Below are 21,132 nucleotides of genomic sequence, written 5' to 3' on the forward strand. Positions count from 1 at the left end.
TTCTGCTGCCTCGTCACTGTGACGTCAGCACGCAGGACGTGAGGGGGCTTTAAAGGAGGAGGGGGGGTGGGCCGGGATTCCTGAGGATTACCCGTCATGCCCCGCGGGTAAAGATGGCGACAGCTGAGCAGGGCAGCGGATCAACTTTCTTGGAGCGGCTATGAGCGGATTTCCTGCCGCGGACGGAGCGTCTTAGCCGGCCTCAGCCCGCCCCACTGCTCGGAGCTCCAGCGCGGTCCTCGGCGCTGCTGTCCGGCATCGGATCGGTCCGGAGCCCCCTCCCTCGGCTCTCCTGCTCCTCCGGAGGAGCGGAGCGGAGCTCGGACAAAGTTTCCTCTCCTCCCCGGGACCGAGCGGCGCGGACCAGGCCTCAGGTAAGTTCGCGGCGGGGCGGGGTGGGGTTGTCCTTGGTGTAAGTCTCCGCGACGAGTCGCGCGGCTCGCGGAGCGCGGAACTGGGCCACGATGGGCTGCGTCGGTTTGACGGCCTGCTTGGGGGGGGGGGGTGTCGGTCGTGTTTGTGCCTGTCAGACAGAGCCGAGGGCGCACAGCCCCGCACCCGCAGCAGCTATTCACAGGACGAGCAGGACGACACACCAACCGGGGGCCCCAGGCCCTCAGCGAGGCCCCCGGCTGTTTCAACAACTTTATTGATGCTCAGCAGGAAATGTCAAAATAAAAGCCTGTCAATATTCGATCAAAAGTTTAATCAGAGCATTATAGAAGACATGACGACGATAAAAAGAATGAATCCTGATTTTAAAAGTTCAGCAGAGACTTCTGAGCCGGCGATGGCAGTAAACACAAAACGTCTCCGCTGTTCAAACACGTCATTCGTCTTTCACTGATCTGGGCTCAGTTGCAAGACAAAGCTAGCATTAGTAAGCAAACCGGCTTCAGTGAGTTAGCATGTAACAGCCAGAGGTGGGAGTCACCGCACGACTCGACGTTAGCGCGATACCTCGCCCACGACTCGACGTTAGCGCGATACCTCGCCCACGACTCGACGTTAGCGCGATACCTCGCCCACGACTCGACGTTAGCGCGATACCTCGCCCACGACTCGATGTTGTTATGTCGAATTGAATCGCGTTTTTTCAACTGCAGGTTATCAAAGTTCATCTTTGTCGATTTCTGTTTGATCTGTTTGAACACATCCCAGAATTTTTCGCATTCTCGGCTTGATACGTACTTTGAATTGGAACAGTACTTGGTCTCCGACTGATGACGTATCACGAGTACACGAGAATACAAGTACGCATATTGAGACAGGCCCATAATCTAACCAACGTTACATTTATTGCATTAATATGTGAGATGTTTAAATTTTAAATACTGAGGGGACAGTAACCACGGAAACAGCAGAGGCAAAAACAACACATGCAGTGGAAGCAGAGAAGTTATGTGTAATAATGAGAAATGACAGGAATTGTATCAATTACATGAAAAGAGGGAGGTGCACAACATCATGGAGGGTCAGGAGCTGAACGCCAGCCTGTGTCACACAACCGATGCCTGATGATGCTGAAACTGCTGCACCTTTAGACAAACATCCAGTGTTCAGCTTCGCTGTATTTCCATTTCGAGTCGCCTCAAAGACACAGACAGTGCGTATAAGTATATAGAAGAGAGATACTACTGGCTCCACTACATTTGTCTGACTGTGTCAGGTTAAAATAAATTCACAACCTGTGATCAGCTGCATGTTTCTGATAGAGTCATGTCGTGTCACTGTTTTAAGGCGGAGCTTTACACGGGCTCATTTTTCATCCCCAAACAGAAAGTAAGCACTTCTAGTTGACTTTCTTGATTACAATCAGGAATTAAAGCTGATTTTTATACACATTTACGTATAAATGATTGGCGTTCCTCGTTTGTATAGTTACTTTTTTTTTAGGAGTGCCATCACCAGATACTAATCTGATATACTTTTTATTGTTGGTCAGCATTCGTCAGACGGCCTTCAGCCGGTTTATCCGTTTCTAAACCAGGGGAATCTGGTTTCATCCGTGAAGCCATCAGTAGCATCATTCCTAATAGATGTATCAGTTTCTCATGTATTCCATTATCCGAGCGTATGACCGGCATATAAAGTAACGACTGGAACACTGCATCAATTCCCAGCATCCTGTTTTTGAACACATTTCCAGAAATGAAGTAATGGAGGACAAAATATATTTGTCAACTTCCTGATCTGCCCCCGACCACAACAATGCAAACGCGTGACATCAAATATGATGTGACAGCGTACATCAGCCTGCCTCTCGATATATAAAGCATATAAACACGTGCAGCAACAATTTGGCACAAACACATCACGACCGTGTCCTGACCTTTATTTTCAGGTACAGTCTGATGCTCAGTAACTATGCTCTTTATACTTTTGACTTGAAGGACATCTCCACCGTTGCTCGACACTGCGTGTATAGAGCAGGTAGTGCAACAACAGAAAAATAGTTGCGGGACGGCACTGTGTAGCGTTTGTCTAGGGTGTTGATCATTTTCCTAAATCCCTCGTTTTGCACAGTGTTGATGGGAGCCATATCTTTGGTCAGGTGATAAGTAATAGCCTCCGTAATTTCTTTGTGCCTGCGGGAGTTCGACGTGTATAGGGAAGCGCTGTATAAGGTTCCCGTTGTTGATGTTTGGCTGGTTGATCAGGACGGATTTTCTCCTGTCATTTTCTCGTGTTCTCCGTTGTTTTTTTCCTGCCAATTTGAGCATCACACGGCACAGCTTCTGTATCACGTGGTATAAGGCTCCGCCCTTGTCATTTGTTGAGCAGGAAGAGTGAGCGCTTGTTTTCATGCAGATTACGTCCCGGATCAAAATGCGGTACAATCGTCGTCATCTTTTTTTTTTTTTTTTTTTTTTTTTTTTTTTTCGTTGTCATTTGGAAATGAGATCGCACATAAGTATGAATCGAGATCGCGATTTTCTAACGATTAATCGTGCAGCCCTATCACTCGACCAATAACACAGCTGCTGGGAGGTCACTGTACTAACAGACCGTCCAAGAGGGCGGAGCTCCCATTTGGGTGCACGCTGAAATTCTGGGATTTTGATTGGTTGCTGCTGATGGTCTGATGATGCTCCACCATCTTGTCCAAATATGGTCATTCCTAGAAACGAAAAGCAACGTGGAGGCAGGTGGCGTGTTGGTCGTAGCTATGGTGAAGGAAGGTGTCGACACAGCGCCATCGAGTCGCTGCAGGCTCAGAAAAACATTGTCTGTCGGCTGGAATGGAAACAGGAAGTAGAACAATGGTGGTTTCCTGCTCCTACACAGTTACTGCAAGCTGATTGGCTTACAGTTCAGTGTGTGCTCACCTGAGGCTGCGGGGTGGTTCTCAGCGAGTTTTAAACTTTCCTCACAGCCTCAGACACCTGAAGGCACCGCTGTGGGGATCTCTGGGTGAGTCTGGCTAGAAGTAATCTGATTACAGCATGAGACACAGGAAGTGAAACTATCCACCCCCCCTTTGAGCCCCCTGCTGTGAGGTCTCATACACTGAGGTTATGGCTCTGGCATGTGTTCATGCAGGTAGTGAGGGAGACTGAGGGAGGGAGATTCGTGTTGTTGTTGAAGTGGAGGAGGCAGAGCTGACGGTTGACTGAGACACCATCTGTCCTCACTGCGTCACGAGGAGAATTGGACATGCTCCGCCGCTCGCAGGACACATGAGCCACAGAGCTCACCTGCTCAGGTGGGGGTGTGTGTGTGTGTGTGTGTGTGTGTGTGTGTTTTCATGTTGAGGTGAGTCACATTCAAATCAGTCAGCTGATATCAGCTCTCAGGTGGAAAGGTGACTGCTGCTCGGCTCTGATAGGACGCCTCGGGTATCCTCATTAGCTGTGAGATGGCCGAGCTCTCGGGTTTCAGATGATTTCATTCTGTGTGATAAATCAAACGCACCCTCTGCTTCTTGGTGCCGAGGTCAGGGCCAGGATCCCTGCATAGGAAGTTTCGGTGACCTTTGTCCCCTCATAGGGTCTTGGCATTCCCTCCATTTGTCTAAAGCTAATCTCATAGCACCGTCACAGGCCGTCATGCACTCGTTGCTGTTTGCTGTGATGTGACCTCTGCCACGCCCATGTTGGTTTAGGTTCAGGGATAACTCTGTTGCAGCGTCACTACTTACCTGATGCATTCCACAGCTGATGCAGCAGACCCAACCTGTGTTAGATCAGAGTCAGTCAGCAGAAGTCGGTGCCTGTTGGCCAATCAGATGTCTAGAAATGGCATCGGTGCTCTTGGTGGTGAGTCACGTTGACTCTGATTGGAGGAGCATCGGTAATTAACGAGCAGAAGCTCGTTAACTCAAGTGCAGCTATGAGCGCACTTGTCTGCTGGATGCCACAGGAAGTGCAGTCATATGATCACTGAACCTGCACCAGCTCAGCTTGATCTGAGGTCAAAGGTCACGCAGAGTTTTACCGTGTTTTTACTGCGTCAACCTTCAGAGTATCAGCAGTATTACTGCTAGTATCAGTAGTTCTAGTACTGCGCCTGTGCTCATTAGTCGCACTAACCTCTGAGCAGCTTTGTTATTTACTGGCACAGCAGTCACATGACCTCCACCCTCACAGATCCATCCTACCCATAATCCTCTCTGAGTGGAGATAAACCTCTGTGGCATGTACTCTGACACACTCACTCCCGCAGCGGCAGGTCAGGTGGTCATCCTGACACCGACTCTTGCCTCCGATTGGACGGTATTGATCACAGGTGGGTGATGGGTGCAGGATCCTTATGGTGCATTGTGGGAGATGCGATCTGCTGGATTTCCCAGCATGCCATCTGGGCTGTGATGTCAGAGGCAGGTTGTCAGAGGCAGGTTGTCAGCTGCACTTCCTCCCAATCAGACGGCCATGACGCGGGCGCACCCTGCAGAGCCTGCAAACTGACCCGAGATCAGCTCAGCTCACTGTGTGTTTCGGAGAGTGTGTCTCTCAGGTGTTGGGCTCCTTGCTGTGATTGGTCGATGAGCACCTCGACCCGCTGATTCAGTTCATGTTTACGTGAACACTTGTCTGACACACCTGTGCAGGTTCAGTGTTGGGGAATAACAAACATGTTGTGTATATTTACATTTTTGCTCATAAATATGTTTCTGTTTTATTTCATTAAAACTTTATTGTCACTTTGGTCTTTACGTGTGTGTGTGTGTGTGTGTGTGTGTGTGTGTGTGTGTGTGTGTGTGTGTGTGTGTGTGTGTGTGTGTGTGTGTGTGTGTGTGTGTGTGTTCTTCGTCCTGCGCCTCGTTGGCCTCAGTCTGTTTCCTGTGTTGTGCCCCCTGCCCTTCTCCCGTGTCCTCTGTGTGGCGGCGGTGCTGACTCATGTTCCTGTTCCTCCATCTTGTGTTTCAGGTGCTTTCAGGCAGTGTGAGGGTCGCACGGCGGCAGGAGGAGGAGCTGTGTGTGCGCTGACCTACAAGGTGAGGATGTGTTCGCTGTCTCTGCTCTTTCCTGGTGAAGGGTTCAGATTCTGCTGCAGCCGTCACATGACCAAAGCGGTCATATCGATTGGTCAGGAGACATAATGGTGACGCTGCAGGTAGCACTCACATTCAGCTCTTCGTTCGAGCTAACTGCAGCTTCATGTGGAAAGGGTTAAATCTGACCTGAACCCGCAGCCAGGATCAGCTACAGGAGGATTACTCTGAGTGTCGCTCATGCTAAGCTACTCTGGCCTGGATCAGTCTGGCTAGCTCACATCATTAGCTCGCTGGGTCATGGCCGCACTTCCTGTCTAACAGCTGCTCTGTGTTTCAGGCTGGATCGTCCTGTGGATGACCTCTCGGGACTCACTCACCCTTCAGGTACAAACACCGGCGACCTGATGATGATGATGATGTCACACACCCCTAACACATGTACATTCACCTGTAATACCCAGCAGGAGGGGAGAGACTAATGGCCCAAATCGCGTAACCGAAAGGCTTTCCACAAGCCACAGTAAGCTCCTCCTCCTCTTCAGCTGTCGGTCGTGTCATCATGCAGGTGAAATGTTTGAGGGGCGTTCGTCTTTCTAACATGCTGCAGGTCTGTCTCGCCATCGCCGCTCTCACCTCTGCAGCATGTCATCAGATCTGCAGTCCACTGTTTGAGGTCATTTAATAGAGGAAAGGGCCCCGCCCTCATAAACAAATCAGCCCGTAATTATGTCTCCCAGCAAACTGACACATCTTTGGAAAGCTGGAATTAAAATTCATCGCAGCCGGTTTGTGATTTATTACAGCGGACGGGAAGGACAGCTCCCTTCTGACCACGCCTGGGGTGGACGACAAACGGTGGGTGTCTGCGTGCTGTAAGGGTAAATTCATACCTCCACCTTGAGATTTGAGATATTGTGGTTTATGCTGGTAAAGGAGAGCTCCTTTACCAAGGAGACCAAGACGGGAAGCAAAGAGACCGCACCGCTGTCGTCTTAATAAAATGTCCTCGTCTTCCTCCTCACCTCAAGCCTGAGCTGACGTCATGGCGCTAACACACAAACGCATAAACGTGCTCATTTATTCCCCAAATTGATTATTATAATTACTTATTGGCAGAATAGACATGAGACCTTCCCATCTCCATGACAACAAGCCAGCTAAACAACAGCCTGGTTAAGATTGCGTCAGGTTCGAGCGTCCTAAAAATCCCACGTTCCCTCTCACAGACAGTTTGGTTACATCGTTTATAGAGATTGAAAATGTGACGTCATTCCGGGGTAAAACCGCAAAGGATTGTGGGAACGAGTGGCAAGCCATACTAGTGCACGCTTTCACATGAAAACAGTTACACAGCGATAAAAAGAAACACAAAAAATGGCAAGTAGCTGTTGTATTATTAACTGCAATAGCCGGTCGCATGACAGCCACGGGAAGCCGACGGGTAAAGAGATCGGTTTTTATCGGATTACGTCGTGGAAGAGAAATTGTTCAAGCCGTGTTTCCGATGCAACAAAGAGCCGACGGATGACCTGGATTGCAGCCATTCGAAGACCAAATATAACGTCCCAGAACACTCCAGCTCACATGTTAGTCTGCTCCAAGCATTTCCACAAAGGTACGTCTTCTGTTGTAGTTATTACGTAATTTATCATAACATAATTGTTGATGTAGGTTACAAATAAGTCTTATATTGATTTGAATTGAATTCGTTGTGCTATGCTGCTTTGTTCACTGTGGCTTTGCGGGCTAATGTTTGTTGTGTTTTGTAGGAAAACCAGCCTACAAAATGCAGGAATGCGATGCAGACTGGGCACCTCTATCAGCCTGGGTCAGACCGAGTTTAAAGCTGCTACCACAGCCAGATTTGATCGGTTAAGAGAGAGAGCGACATCAAAACAGCCACGAAACGTCCCGCATATATGTGCCCAAGGGTTGTATTGAAGCAATCAAGTGATGAATAACTGTTTTCCACTATGTTGTTTTGCAATGTTGTTTTTCACCGAAGCAGCTAATAAAGCATAATCGAATACAATTTTGCCTCTTTCTTGTAAGATTCTATAATAGAATGAAACAATAATGCCAGTTATAAATAAAGACAACAAATTGAATGAATTACGAAACACTCATGTTATTTCTATTAGATCTGAAAATGTTGTGTAATACTACAACCTGAAACGACAAATAGATGCGTTGGCCTGTACAGGAGATAAAGGAAAAGAATGTAACAACAGCTGTGAAATGGAATAGTCCAAATCACCAAAGTAAACTGGACCTGGGCTTGTTGCAGGGATCTGAAGTTAATAAACAGCTTGTGAGTGTCTGTACTCACACTTAGGACCATATAATAATAAATATGTGCGTGATGAAAGTTGGGCAGCACGCTAACGTCCTTACTCCGCTCTGTATGCTCGTATGGGTCTGACCCTTTCACTCCTTTGATTTTTTCCTCGTACTTTTTTTTTTTTTTGCCTTTTCTTCAACTCTGTCTTTGTACGGACCTGCCGTGTTCTCCGTCGTTTTGTACATAACTGTTTTTAGGGCAAATAAAATGCAAGTAGGGATTAAAACCGCAGAATTAATGATTACCGGTGCTGGAAATGCTAGCCCTTGATGCAGTGTTTTGATTTTGTTGCCACTCGTACCCACAATGCAATGTGCGAAAGTCATGTGGTCTGTCAATCTCTGTTCTTCTTAAGAGTCCAGCAGCGTTGTAGACACTTCAGTCAGCAGCTAGCAGAGGCCAACAGCTGTCCTACTCCCAGAAAGGTTCAATGTATCGTCAGCAGTGAGCTCCTCGGACTCTTGTCAGAGTTTTACAGGCGTGTCCAGAGGAAGCAAAGGCGGACGCTTCCTACACAGCATTGACAGCTGAGGTAAACAGTGACCTGACAGCTTTCAAAGATAGGGAAAATCTCCCTCACTCATTTTTCCGCTGCCTGCTCTCTGCTGACCTCTAGTGGTGAGACTCTACACTCAGCTGTCAGAGCGATCCAAACCAGCAGCACCAGGTTCGACACCGATCTGTGACTGACTCAGACGTCTCAGAGGTTCCTTTGGCTGAACTTTGCCCTCTTTTCAGTGTCTTCCTCCTGCAGTGTCTCGTACAGTCTCCGCCCCCATCATATGACATCTTGTAGCCTGACTTTACTACCCCTCCTGCGTCGCTGCTGATTAGCCTTCTGTCTTCATGTAAATGAGAGCAGGCAGGACTCCGGTTTCCTGTCGGCGTCCTCACACACGTGGCATGTTCTCCCGCTTCGTCTCTGAAATCAATTCATTCATTTTCCAGTAGCTCCCAGTTCAGGCGCTGTGGTCCGTTTCTCACAGACGTACGCAGCTGATTTTAAACGCCGCTGCCTTCGACTTCACTCACAGAGCAGAGTTTATTTCAGCAACATCGGAGACCTCCGGAGGGATTCATCTTTCAAATATAGCGAAATGATCCAATGTGAATTTTTTAAAGATCACTGGTTTATAAAACATTAACAAAGCTTCAGGCGTGTGCACGAGTGTGTGTGTGAGCATGCACCTAGGTGTGCGTGCGTGAGGTGGAACAGAGGGAGTTTCCATCGTGTGGAGAAGCTTTAAAGGATGTTCAGTGTGGTCCTCACAGAGGGGGAATGTCAGAGTGTGTGCGTGTCCGTGTGAGGAAAAACAGGAAGTCGCACAGGGATCAATGGCCTGCCATTGGCTCCCCAAGGGCAGGACGCAGTCATGTGATGTGCATTAGCAGAGAGTGGCAGGTGCGTGTATGAGCACTGGATTCACACCTTACCAAACCCAGCTTTGAGCTTTGACCTCCACCTGCCAGTCGAGCATCCAGTGAGCTCACGGTCAGTCAGAGCGGACCGCTGTAGCAGCTGTAATCATGTGACATCATCATCAGCTGTTAGCACATTAGCAGTGTTAGCTCCACTCTGTCACATGCTAACATTAGCATTGGATCAATGCAGCTGCACTTCCTGTTCTGGAAACAAACGCAATCAATGAGAGGCCTGAGGGACGGACGGACGCACACGCACGCACGCACACACGCGCACACACACACTTACTTACTGTAGTGGCGAGGGTGTATTTGATGCTGATGACGGGCAACCGAGCATTGATCTGCGCGCGCACACACACACACACACACACACACACACACACACACACACACACACACACACACACACACACACACACACACACACACACACACACACACACACACACACACACACAGGGCGAGGGGGCGACAGTTGCAACAGTCCAGTTGCGGTCGAGGCATTGTGGTGGGTGGTTGGCGGGCGTCCGTGTCGTTTTGTGCCTCCTCTAACTCGTCTTCTCCTGGCAGGACTGACAGACCGACACAAAGTCACGCAGGAAAGAAGCACGGCCTAGGATGGCGAGTGCGGCGCCAGCCAGGAAGCCGTACCGCAAGGCTCCACCGCAGCACCGCGAGTCACGCCACGCCCTGCCCACTGCTCCCCCGCCACCTGCACCGCAGCCCGACATCAATCAGGTAATCAAACACACCTTAAAGACACCCCCACACCCCCCGCAGCACCTTGCCCGTCAGCGGCTGTCTGGCGATGGGTCGAGGCCTGGCGTCCCAACTCTGCCACCGCCACTCTCAGACAGCGAGCTGGAGGTTTCCAGCCTTTCCAGCCTGGAGCTCTGCACCCCGCCGGCGCTCTTCAGAGGACATATCCACCAACCCAGCTCAGCCAGAGCGGTGGTGGCAGGTGTGACTGCAGCCGGTCACGACGCCGTGATTCCTCACCGAAAGCCGAGGCCCCAGCGCGGCACGAGTCCTCGGAACGTCAAGACTTCCAACAACACAGGAAACCAGGCTTTCCTGGGACATGGAAGCCCCGCCCCAACCCTGAAACACGCAGTGAGCTGCAACCCCCGAGGAGAGCGTCACCGCCTCAGTTACTGCATGAACGCCGCTGGCCGGACACAGACTACCGGCGCTCCTCGGAGCATCCTGAAGCAACCGACTTCGCTGGGTGTGGAGCACACCTATGACATCATCAGGAAGTCAAAGTCGGTGGAGATGCTGAATGATGGCAGAGGGCGGAGCAGTGCCAGCCGGCGCCCTCCAACCCGTTCTCTGGATCGGGTAGAGCACCAGGGACTGACCTGGCGGCGGTCCTCGGCCCCGCCCTCCCCTGTCAGGACTGACTGGAACTGGAGGATGCAGGCGCTGCAGGAGAAGGTCCGCTTCTCCAACTTCTTGGATGAGATCACATGTCGGGTCCTTAGCCCCGCCCGCCTAACGCTGCTCGGCAGGTCAGCTTCTAAAGAGTATATAAGCCCCGCCTCCCAGCGCCGCCGCTCTGCCTACAGGAACCAGCAGGTGGAGGGGTCCTCTGCAGATCGGACTCAGCGCTGGAACGACTGGGTAGCGGCGCTGCAGCGGTCTGAAGGCACGCAGGAGGAGGGGGCGGTGCGGGAGACTGCGAAGCAGCAGCAAGGGTACAGAGAGTGGGCGGGGACTAAACAGCAGGTGAAAAGAGAAGTTAAGGTGGACAGACGTCCTCTCTCTAATCTGTCACTGCTGTCACACATCAAGGTAGGTCCACCCCATTTTTACCCCGCCCCCAACTGTTTCCTGTTGTTGTTTTCCTGCTGGGGGTCAAAAGTCACCAGTCCAGGGTTTTACTCCCTCAGCGGTTCATACTGAGCTCATTAGTTATTGATCATCAAGATGACATCACACAGGGGCCACATACAATACATAGGACACCAAACTCCCAGTGACGCACTCTGACCTTGCTCTGACCTCTGACCGCACTCTGACCTCCGGTCGTGCACCCCTTGATTTTTGTAACTTGTTTGTGACAAGTATAGTAGAATGCAGATTTCGGTCCTCACAAAGATAGCTAGACAGGAACACACACACAGACACACGAACTATTTTAGCTCATTTGTTTGGTTTTTCAGCCTGTAGTTTTTGAATCAAGGTGTGTGTGTGTGTGTGTGTGTGTGAGTGTGTGTGAGAACAGTTTAAAGTACAGTTTGTTGCGTGTCTGATGATGTCGTGTTCTGTTTCAGGAGGCGTTGTCGGACTCGGACAGGATCAGGTGAGTCCGTTTGAACTTAACTTCCTGTCTGTCACGCCTTCTCGTTAGCTTAGCCGTTGAAACAGGAAACTGGGCAGCGTTTGGATGATGTCATCAAGCAGTTTCAAATTAAAGGACGTGTGGGCGAGCGTTGGTTATTAACAGGAAGCGGCTTTTAGGTCAGCCAGGGTCATGTGGTCTCTGAACAGGAAGCTCTGTCTTCATCACTTCCTGTCTCCTCCCAGAATCCTCCAGCAGCAGAATGAGGACCTGCGGCGCCGCCTCTCTCTCACCACCCATAAGATGGAGGCCATGGAGGCGGAGTTTGACAGCAACCGCCACTACATGGAGGCAGAGCTTAGCCGGACCCGAGACGACCTGGACAAGATGAGAGACAAGTTCCGCAGGTGGGTGGAGTCAGTTCAACAGGGATGAGAGCGTCAGTCGCACTGCTCACTCGACTCCATGTACACTTGCAGTACTTGTGCTTTGATGAGTGATCCCGTGCAGCTGTACGCTCACGGTTGAGTTTTCTTTAACCAGCAAACGCGATACTCGCAGCGCTGATAAAGTCAGCTGACCCTTTGAAATCCATACGTGTGTGCTTTGCTCTGATCAAAGGTTAATCAGCTGACCGGCCTGCGCCCGAGTCTGCACACGCTCCGTCACGCTGTGGCGCCCGCCATCACAGCCACACGTAGAGTCCAGTTGTCTCTTACGCGACCCGTCCACGTGGCGGTCTCTCGTCTCTACAGGCGGGGAAATGCTGATCACAGCATCGAGTCTGTATCTGCTCCGGCTCAACACTCTGGCCTCTAATAAGCCTCGCCTCCAGCGCTCCGCCTCCGTGTCTGATGCGGCAGCCAATAAAGGTTGGCCGAGCATTACTCATACTTGCGCTCTCTCTCTCTCCCTCCCTCTCTCTCTCTCTCTCCCACCTGCAGACTCCAGAACAGTTACACAGCGTCTCAGAGAGCCAATCAGGATCTGGAGGAGAAACTTCACGCTCTGGTAAACCTCTGCCTCCCACTCACCTGACCTTTGACCTTGGGATACTCGGGAGCACTGTAGCAACAGGGTTGTTCGAGCTCATCCAATATCTGATCGATACCTGAATAAAAACACTGAGGCAGCGTATTGATCACCTGTGGGAGAGCCACGGTTACAGTTTGGACGTGTTTGTTCAAACAAAATGTTCTGTTTTATTACAAATCCACTGAGCATGTGCAGTGACCTCGGGTTATTGGGCAGTGCAGGGGTGCGTTATGTTACTGAGCGTGTGCATTTATGGTGATGTCATCAGCAGGAATGGTGTGTTCAAAAACTGTCACAGTGACCAGCGACTATTCACGCAGCATAGACAACGCTAACTGGCATTAGTGTTGAAATTGAGTCAACCAATCACTAACAGGGCCAAATGAGTGTCAAGCAGCATGACTCCGCCCACTGACTCCAAATGAAAAAAATGATGAGCTGCTGTGGCTTCACGGGAGTTCCAGAGAGGATGTTAGAGTGAAGCTGCTATCCGGTCTATAAGTGACAACGTATGAATCCTGCTTCGGTCCAAACTGTATTATTATTATTATTATTAACTGCTCTGTTTATTAAGGCTGTTGTGTTTTTAACATGTTTTGCATTTTGTTGTATTTATTCTCAACAAGCCCCTAAAAACAGTCAGTGATCACTGTCGTCCTCTCTCGGTTTTTATCACCACTGTTCATTTTAAAGGTCAGTGTTTAAACCCTTCCAAAGTAACTACAGCCCAGCCCATGCAGCAGTATATTAATGACTAACCTCGTATTGTGGATGGATTATCTCAGTTGTTCTCCTGACTGAAGTTTGGTCCGTTTACAGCATCCTGCCATGCGATTGCATTTGTCCCTAACCATCGGGAACCCTCACGTTAACTTTTATCGAGTGGGAAAAAGTTAGCGTTCATCCTCCAGCTTCACTGTGTTTATGCTATGCTAACATAGCTGTGGCATTGTTAGCGTAGCACATCATTATATACCAGCTAGCCCAACTTCAGTAACCCTACAAACGTCACTGCTGTTTAGTTTTCTGTCTTCATTTATGTTGGAAGTGATAGCAGAGCTGTACGTTTGAATGTTTCAGAAATCTCTCAGTCAGAACATGCTATATCATGTTTAGGTGGAAGCTAGCGAGCTAACTTCCTGCTAACTTCTAACTCTGTTAAATATAATAAATCCTGTTTTCATGGATGCCTGGATGTTAAACTTAATTGTTACACCTGGTAAAGCAGCAACACTGATGATTTTATTACAGATAAAAGAATTTAGATAGTTTGTAGCTCTCAGTGATGCTGCAGTGTTTGTTTGACTTTGGGACCTGAAGTGGAGTTTGGACCCAGAAACAGCTGATGACGTCAGACTTAAAGACCGGATATTGGGTATCAGTTTATTCGTGCTAGCATGTGAGCCAACTGTCCCCAGGTTCATGCAGTGTAGCGGACTCACAGCTAGCTGGCTAACTGTAGCTATGTTGCTAACATTATTGCTAACAGGCCATTTTCCAGTTTCACTGAGCAGCTAACGTGAGCCTGTTTCAGTCTGTGGTTAGAGTTTTTATTTCACTCCTCAGGAAATAATTTACAGGCACAAAGCGATATAGCGTTTACTCTCCGCATCATGGCGGCTGTTAGCCAGCTAGCTGTAAGTGGGCAGCGTCATAAACGGCTCTGTTTCTGGTGCTCAGGTGTGCACGCTGCCGAACACGCAACGACTCTATTGGCTGCAGCTCACTGAGTGGGCACAGGGGGTGCCAGCGACCACTGAAAGTTTGGGTGGGAGCTCAGCTGGGGTGGGTGGGGTTAGAGGTGGTGAACAGTTGACGAACTTCCTGTTTTTGTCTGACTGTCGTTCTTCATCTGTTTCTTTCTTTCTTTCTCCTTTTTCTCACGCTGCTCCCTGGTGGATTGACCCATCTTCATCACCTCCATCTTCATCGCCTCCATCCTCATCGCTTCCATCAGGCTGCCGTCAGTCAGACATGGGTTCATGCAGTTGCGTTTCATGTTCTTCTTCCTCCGTTTCTGTCCTTCCTCCTCCTCCTCCACCTCCTCCTCCTGTTTGAGCACCAAGTCCTCTTGTTTAGCTGTTAAACTGATTTTTCTGGGAGAAACCTGAGCAGCTTTGAGAGGCGTGAGCTCAGCCTCCATCAGCCTCTACCTGTTCCTTCTTTAGTGTTGCTGTAAGTTCTCTGTGACCGAGCTGGACTGAAGATCGGCTGATTAAAGACTCGGCTTGCTGCGTTTTGAACTTTCTGGGCTTGGTGTTCAAACTCCGCCCGTCTCCGCCGATGGCGGTCGCAGGGCCAGTTTCTTTTAGTTTTCAGGTTTTCTGAGCTCGCCTGACGGATCAGGACGAACTGAAGGTTCGTCTTCAGGAAGAAATGATTAAAACGTGTCCGATATTTACCGAACGTTCACGTTTAGTGTGAGGAAAATCATTCTCATCTAAAATATTTTTCTCCAAGAATATTTCCTCAATTTTGTTTGTCCTCTTTTGGAGAAGTATCACATCTTAATTTTAAATCCAGACTTTTTTGTTTGTTGGATAAAAATGTCGTTTGTATTTTTAGAAACGTTCAGATTCAGATCAGAACTTTTCTCAGATTATTTCGACATAAAAAAATATATAAAAAGAGTGATTTTTGATTTTTCAGAGCTGCTGTGAATGGCACACCTGATGATCAGTAACAAATTGTTCTCATTTCCACCGGCAGTAGGCGGAGCTCGTCCATCACACTCTCCGTGGTGCTGCACACGTGCAGAACACGTTCCTCTAGCTGTGGTCGAAGGTCCTGATCTGACGATGAGCAGAAAACTGACGCTCACGTTTGAGACGTGCTTGCAAAGTAAAAGCTGAATATCGAGCTTTTTTTTCCAGCTGCAGCGCTTTGATCGGGATCTTATTGATCTCCTAGCACACGCCACTGCTTCCCATAATGCATCTGTAAGAGATGATGGCTTAATGCAGCATTCAAATGATCTGGGAAAACTAGCTCACAGCCCTGGCTGAAGGGGGACTAGGTTGAAAAGGTGACAGGAGAAGTCAAGCTGCACGGAAAACTACAAACATGGCGCCCACATGGAAAAATGTGCGATTCAGTTTTTTTCCCACATGATCTGAATGTAGGTCTCCCCTGAAGGCCCGCCTGCTGTTGCCTTAGGCTCCCAATTGGCTGCTTTAGCTGTGACTGACGGCTAGTACACTAATGCTTTGTATTTGCCCCGCCCACAGCTACGGAAGGTGGAGAGGGACAAGAAGACGATGGACCAGGAGATCGTGCAGCTCACCAACAAACTGCTGGACGCTAAAAACACCATCGACCGTCTGGAGGAGCTCAACGTGAGAACAAACCGTCGTCCGTTTAAAAGCGTTCAGCTTCCAGATCAAAGTTCAAGGTGTCAGGTGTTTCACAGCGAGACGACAGGAAGTAAAAACTACTGCGTGATAACTTCCTGATTGACGAGACTTGCTGTGACCCCACTGGTGGTTTCTGTAAAACCATTGTTCTGTTTGTGGTGTTTCCTGTAATGGTGTCTGTTTCCTGTGAGCGCGCTCTGACTGATGCTGTCTTCTGTCTGCAGGAGCGTTACAGGCAGGACTGTAATTTGGCCGTTCAGCTACTCAAGTGCAACAAGTCGCACTTCAGGAACCACAAATTTGCTGACGTGAGTGACTTTTATTATTATGAGTGGGAAACGCTCTGAACCTGCAGTCTCTCGAATGTCCAGCAGGGGGCGACTCTGAGAAAATGAACCTCCTGCTTGGCTGACCTCTGACCCTAGTAAAGTATTTCCTGATTGTTTTGAGGTTTGATTGAAACAAAGGTGAAGTTAATTTGGGAGGGTTTTAGTCCCCGTGGCGTCACAGCGCAGCAGGAAGCAGCTGAGGGGGGCCTACCTGTAGTTATCAGGGCAGTGTAGCTCAGCAGTGTTTCTGGGTTCAAAGGTCACATCTGCCTTTCACTCTGCTCCAACTGTGGTGGTTTCTTGCTGCAGCTGACAGGCAGAGTGTCAGTGCTGAACGCCAGAGCTGACGTCACTGGAAGGTCCACGCTGCTGCAGATGGCGAGGAGTTTTCCACTCGTCAGCAGGAAGCGGGCGAATGAATCTCCAGTATAACGCTTTAATGGGGGAAACTGGCACACGCGCTAATGCCATTAAAGCGTGAGAGTGGGATCGATCTGCTGCCTGCATCAGACCCATTAGTTTAGAGACACACACACGAATATTTCCAGGACAGTGTGTGTGTGTGTGTGTGTGTGTGTGCGCGCGCGCGTCTGTGCTTGTGTTGACTACTGACTTTGAAGTGGGTCACCATGACAACCACTGCATCTGACCTTAGCTCTGCGCTGGATTTCTGGAACAGGAAGTGACATATTTGGGTGAGAGGCGTGGTTATCTGGCCGTAGGTATCAAAGAGCTCCAGTTAAGGTGAAGCCTAGCAGACCATTAGCAGCAAGAGGCCACGCCCCTAATAATGGAAACCTTAAACCTCAATACTGTTTTGACAGGTGAGTTAAAAGCATCCTCCCCATGGACAGGTGTTACATTTGTCTCCGACTTTTCTTTAAAATATAAAACTGTGTCATCTGCATCTCGTGATAGAGGTGTTACTGTAGAGACCAAACAGTTTGTGTGTCCGGCCGTAAACACGTTCATTTCTGCTGTGATGTTGTAACATGGGGGACTGACTCACTGCTGCCTCTGCTGGTTGTTAGAGAAACTGCAGGTTCTGTAACTTCCTGTTTCAGAGCTACAGTTTATTGGCTGATGAAGACTTTAGTCTGTGACCCTGTCTGTGGAGCTGAGTGCCAAAAGAACGGGAATTAAACCTGTGCGTGTGCGTGTGTGTGTGTGTGTGTGTGTGTGTGTGTGTGTGTGCGTGCATGTGTGTGCGCGTGCATGTGTGTGCGCAGCTGCCCTCGGAGCTTCAGGACATGCTGAACAAACACATGAAGAGCAGTCTCCCGGAGCGAGGCCCCGCCCCCGGCTCTCAGGACCCAGACACGCTCAGTTTGACGCCTGCCGACGTCGTGCCGACCTCAGTCATCGCCCGTGTCCTAGAGAAACCCGAGCCGCTGGTCCTGAACTCTGCACAGTCCAGCAGCTGCGGCCGGCCCGTCGCCGAAGACGTCTTCGTGCACGTGGACATGACGGGCCCCAGGGGCTCCGAGGGGCGAGGCCGGGAGAACGGTGCCGGTCAGGAGGCGTCGCAGCAGAACGGCTCGTGTCGCAGTCAAAGCAGCTTGGATGAAGAGGCAGGCGGAGCTCCATCTTTCGAGAAGCTGAACCCGTACCCGGCGCCGCCTCCGCCCCACCCCCTCTACCCCGGACGCAAGGTCATTGAGTTCTCGTCGGACGACAAAGTGAAGATCCCGAAGAACTCTCCGCTGCCCAACTGCACATACGCCACGAGGCAGGCCATCTCGCTCAGCCTCGTGCAGAATGACGACGAGCGGCTGGCCCCTGGCAGCCCCGCCCCCTCCTCCTCCTCTGGCGGAGGGGGCGGAGCACAACGGCGCACGCCACCATCACAGAGAGACGCCACCAGTGAGCCGCTGTCCAGCCAGTCCAGCCCTTTCAGCAGCCCGCCTCAGGTAACTGAAGCCCCACCCACCATCACACCAGTTAAATCTCAGATGAGAGCTTACAATGATTATGATGATGATGATGATGTTGTTTTTAACCCCTCCCACTCAGGCACCCAGTGTCTTGGCGAGCTCTGGCAGCTCCGAGGAAGACCTGCTCGCCAACTGGCAGCGGATGTTCGTGGAGAAGATGGCACCGTCCAGCGACGGCACGCTGCTGCACCGCACGTCCTTCAGTAGTCAGACGGCTCAGGAGCTGCAGAGGAGGAGGCAGGTGGCTGTGGGAGTGGCCTCCTCCTCAGACCGGCACAGGGCGGCGTACTCTGATGGCGAGGAGGGCTCGTCGGCGCGCAGCTGGACGCCGAGCCGTGGCTCCAGCCTCGACACGGACACGGACACCGAACAGCGGGTGGGGAGGCGGGGCTGCTACGGCGGCAGGGACGGCTCGGAGGAGGAGGGAGAGCAGCTGCTGATGAACCTGGATGATGATGGCGGGAGCGGGGACACTGCGGTCACCGTGGTGACCAGCCCCGGCGACGCCCGCAGGAAGCTGGAGGAGGAGGGCGAGAGCTCAGGGGAGGAGAGAGACATCCTGCCCCACGAACTGCCTGTCATTTCGCCCCGTCTAATGGACTTGGACCCCGCCCTTGGCGCCATCGCGCCACATCGGCCCCAGAAGAGCCCGAAGAGGATGGGCGTGCACCACCTGCACCGCAAAGACAGCCTGACCCGCGCCCAGGAGCAAGGCACGCTGCTGGACTGATTCTCGCTCGCCCCGCACTGTGCGCCGCTGACCTGATGCTGAGGTCAGAGGTCACACCCATCCAGGATATAGCCATACTCTACCGTATGCTGCCGAGCTCGCTGCCCCACCCGGGTGTGTGCATGAGACACGAATCGCTGCATGTCCACGTACTTTTGGTCTGATGACGTGTCCAGAGTGGTGATGATGTAGCAGAGAGGAGACATGGCCAGAAGTATGTGGACATGTCAATCGTAACGCTTGGCAAACCGTGTGTGTGTGTGCGTGGGCCTCATTCACTAACAGTACGTCCACACAAATCTGTGATTTCTGTTTTCGTACCTGAATCCATACGTGCGGTCAGAGAACGCTGCAGTGTCCGCGTCACATATTCAGCACTCCCATTAGCCTGACGGTCACTTTGTTTGTCTACATTTGAACAGTGGTCGCTTCCTCCTCGGACACTATAATTCAAGTTTCTTTTTCTTCGCCTCAGACACGTAAGCGTGTGTCCTTGGATAGAAAATTGGGGGCGGGGCTATATGTGGACAGTATGCTAATTATATTGCGATTGCTCAGGGCTGATTAATGGAAACAGGCCGGTACACATGTGAATCCAGCTGTAATATGGCGCCATTTAAGAACGTTTCCACGCAAATATTGGTGAATGAGGCCCATAGAGTTCTGATCAGCTGATTATCAATCAATCATCAGATAATGTCCATAAGTATGTGGACAGCCTAAACTGAAGTTTGACATTCCTGTGAATTTGGAAAAAAAATAGTTTTGACTGTTTGGGTATCGGTGCTCCACGAAAATGTCCGCATATTTATGTCCATATGGCGTCTTTGATTATGAGTCTGCATATAGTTTATACAGTATGAGCAAAAGTATGTGGACAATTAAAGGTTCATTTAAATTCTGAACAATCTACATTCAAAACCACGTCAGGCATTTGTGCGTGTGTGCGTGAGAGAGATGGAGCAGAAAAACAGATTTTAAAAGCAAAACTTTACCGGATGTATTTGCCTTGTTTCCTGAGCAGGAACTTTTATTTTGAAGAGACACACACACACACACACACACACACAGACAGTGCCTCGCGCGCCCTCAGTCTCTCACTCTCTCACTCCATGGTTGAGAGTGTGACACCGGGCACACTAAGTCTTTTTACTAAGACTTTTATTTTGAAGTCAGTACTAATCATTGATTTCCTGTTGTTTAGTCAGCTGATTGATTTGTTGTGGAGCTGCAGACTGAGGTTTGGCCTCTGACCCAGATTCACCTCTGCCCCCTCGAACACTAGGACTGCGCCTGTGGGTTGGGGGCGGGGCTTCTCTTCGACTCACACCTGGAATGTACCAGTTTTGTTTTTTTGCTGTCATGTTTTTGTTCTTTTGTTGTGAAATGTTGAGTATTGATCTGTTATTAGTTTTATTGTTTGCCGTTTATTGATTTGTGGTTTTTCTGATCAGTTTGTGCTTTTGTCGTGCGTCTACGGAAGCCTGGCGGTCACAGAAATGCTCAGTTTCATTTAAATGATGATTGAAAACAAAAACTTAACTAATATTCCTTTAAGTAGCAACCTGATTCCTACAAAATAAAAGCCTCTATAGTGAGGGAAAGTGGGGTTAAAACTAGAAATCAAAGGATCTGTTTGACTTCCTGCAGCGCCCCTGGTGGCCTGGAGCAGTTTATATTTGTGGCACCTGTGAGCCTCCATACGTGACCTCAGTCTGTTCTTCTGATCGAATGTCAGCTCGTTGCCTCCTCACAGCTCTGATTGTCACTCCCACCGAGGCCCGACGTTGGGTCGTCGATTGCCCCGCCTCTCTGACTAACGAAGGTGATCTATCATTGGACGGATTAATGCTGGAATGTTCAGGGGCTGTTTTCAGGTTTCCTGCAGAGAAAACTATTTACACAAACAGGAGCTGCTCACAGGTTTCAGTCACTTTCACGGGACGTGATGTCACAGCGCAGAGCGCTGCAGTCGCTGACAGGCGTGTCACCATGAAGCGAGGCTGCTCGCTGATGTGGTGGGAAGGTCGAGTTGTGGTTGCGGCGTAGCGACAATTGGCTGTTTGACGAGTTTCAGCGCTGTCTGAGACGTAAACTGCCGGTGTGCACACTCCGTGACATTTACACACCTGTGCGTATGTCTGAAACTCCACGGACTAAACGCTGCACGAGCATTTTGAACGATGCACGCCGACACTTATCGGAAGTCCGGTTGCTGTGGCAGCAGGGAAGTTCATGCCTCCCTCCTCCTCTGGGGAAATGTC

General features: G+C 50.2%; 1 protein-coding gene and 1 long non-coding RNA gene across 8 annotated transcripts in view; both read left to right on the plus strand.

Moving 5' to 3' along the window:
* The first annotated feature begins 92 nt into the window (after window positions 1–92).
* Window positions 93–21,132, plus strand: part of tjap1 (tight junction associated protein 1 (peripheral)) — a 23,162-nt gene continuing 2,122 nt past the window's right edge. The window contains exons 1-13 of one of the 7 annotated variants that reach the window (XM_039621881.1): window positions 94–374; window positions 3,544–3,706; window positions 5,370–5,437; window positions 5,775–5,821; window positions 9,774–9,941; window positions 11,480–11,508; window positions 11,733–11,894; window positions 12,432–12,498; window positions 14,480–14,509; window positions 15,750–15,857; window positions 16,100–16,183; window positions 17,434–18,114; window positions 18,218–21,132. The exon at window positions 18,218–21,132 is cut by the window's right edge and continues 2,122 nt beyond it. In XM_039621881.1, the coding sequence (XP_039477815.1) occupies window positions 9,822–9,941; window positions 11,480–11,508; window positions 11,733–11,894; window positions 12,432–12,498; window positions 14,480–14,509; window positions 15,750–15,857; window positions 16,100–16,183; window positions 17,434–18,114; window positions 18,218–18,868 (1,932 nt within the window). In that variant the 5' untranslated portion in view covers window positions 94–374; window positions 3,544–3,706; window positions 5,370–5,437; window positions 5,775–5,821; window positions 9,774–9,821 and the 3' untranslated portion in view covers window positions 18,869–21,132. Of the gene's footprint in view, window positions 375–3,543; window positions 3,707–5,369; window positions 5,438–5,774; window positions 5,822–5,901; window positions 6,293–7,958; window positions 8,311–9,773; window positions 9,942–11,479; window positions 11,509–11,732; window positions 11,895–12,431; window positions 12,499–14,479; window positions 14,510–15,749; window positions 15,858–16,099; window positions 16,184–17,433; window positions 18,115–18,217 lie in introns of those variants that run through there. The other 6 variants (XM_039621882.1, XM_031736098.2, XM_031736103.2 and 3 more) reach the window with 6 other exon arrangements.
* Window positions 6,994–7,328, plus strand: LOC120443354. The gene is made up of 2 exons (XR_005615378.1): window positions 6,994–7,052; window positions 7,207–7,328. It is a non-coding gene; the product is annotated as an uncharacterized LOC120443354 (long non-coding RNA).

This window comes from Oreochromis aureus, linkage group 13, assembly GCF_013358895.1.
Source record: "Oreochromis aureus strain Israel breed Guangdong linkage group 13, ZZ_aureus, whole genome shotgun sequence".
NCBI classification, from domain to species: Eukaryota; Metazoa; Chordata; class Actinopteri; order Cichliformes; family Cichlidae; genus Oreochromis; species Oreochromis aureus.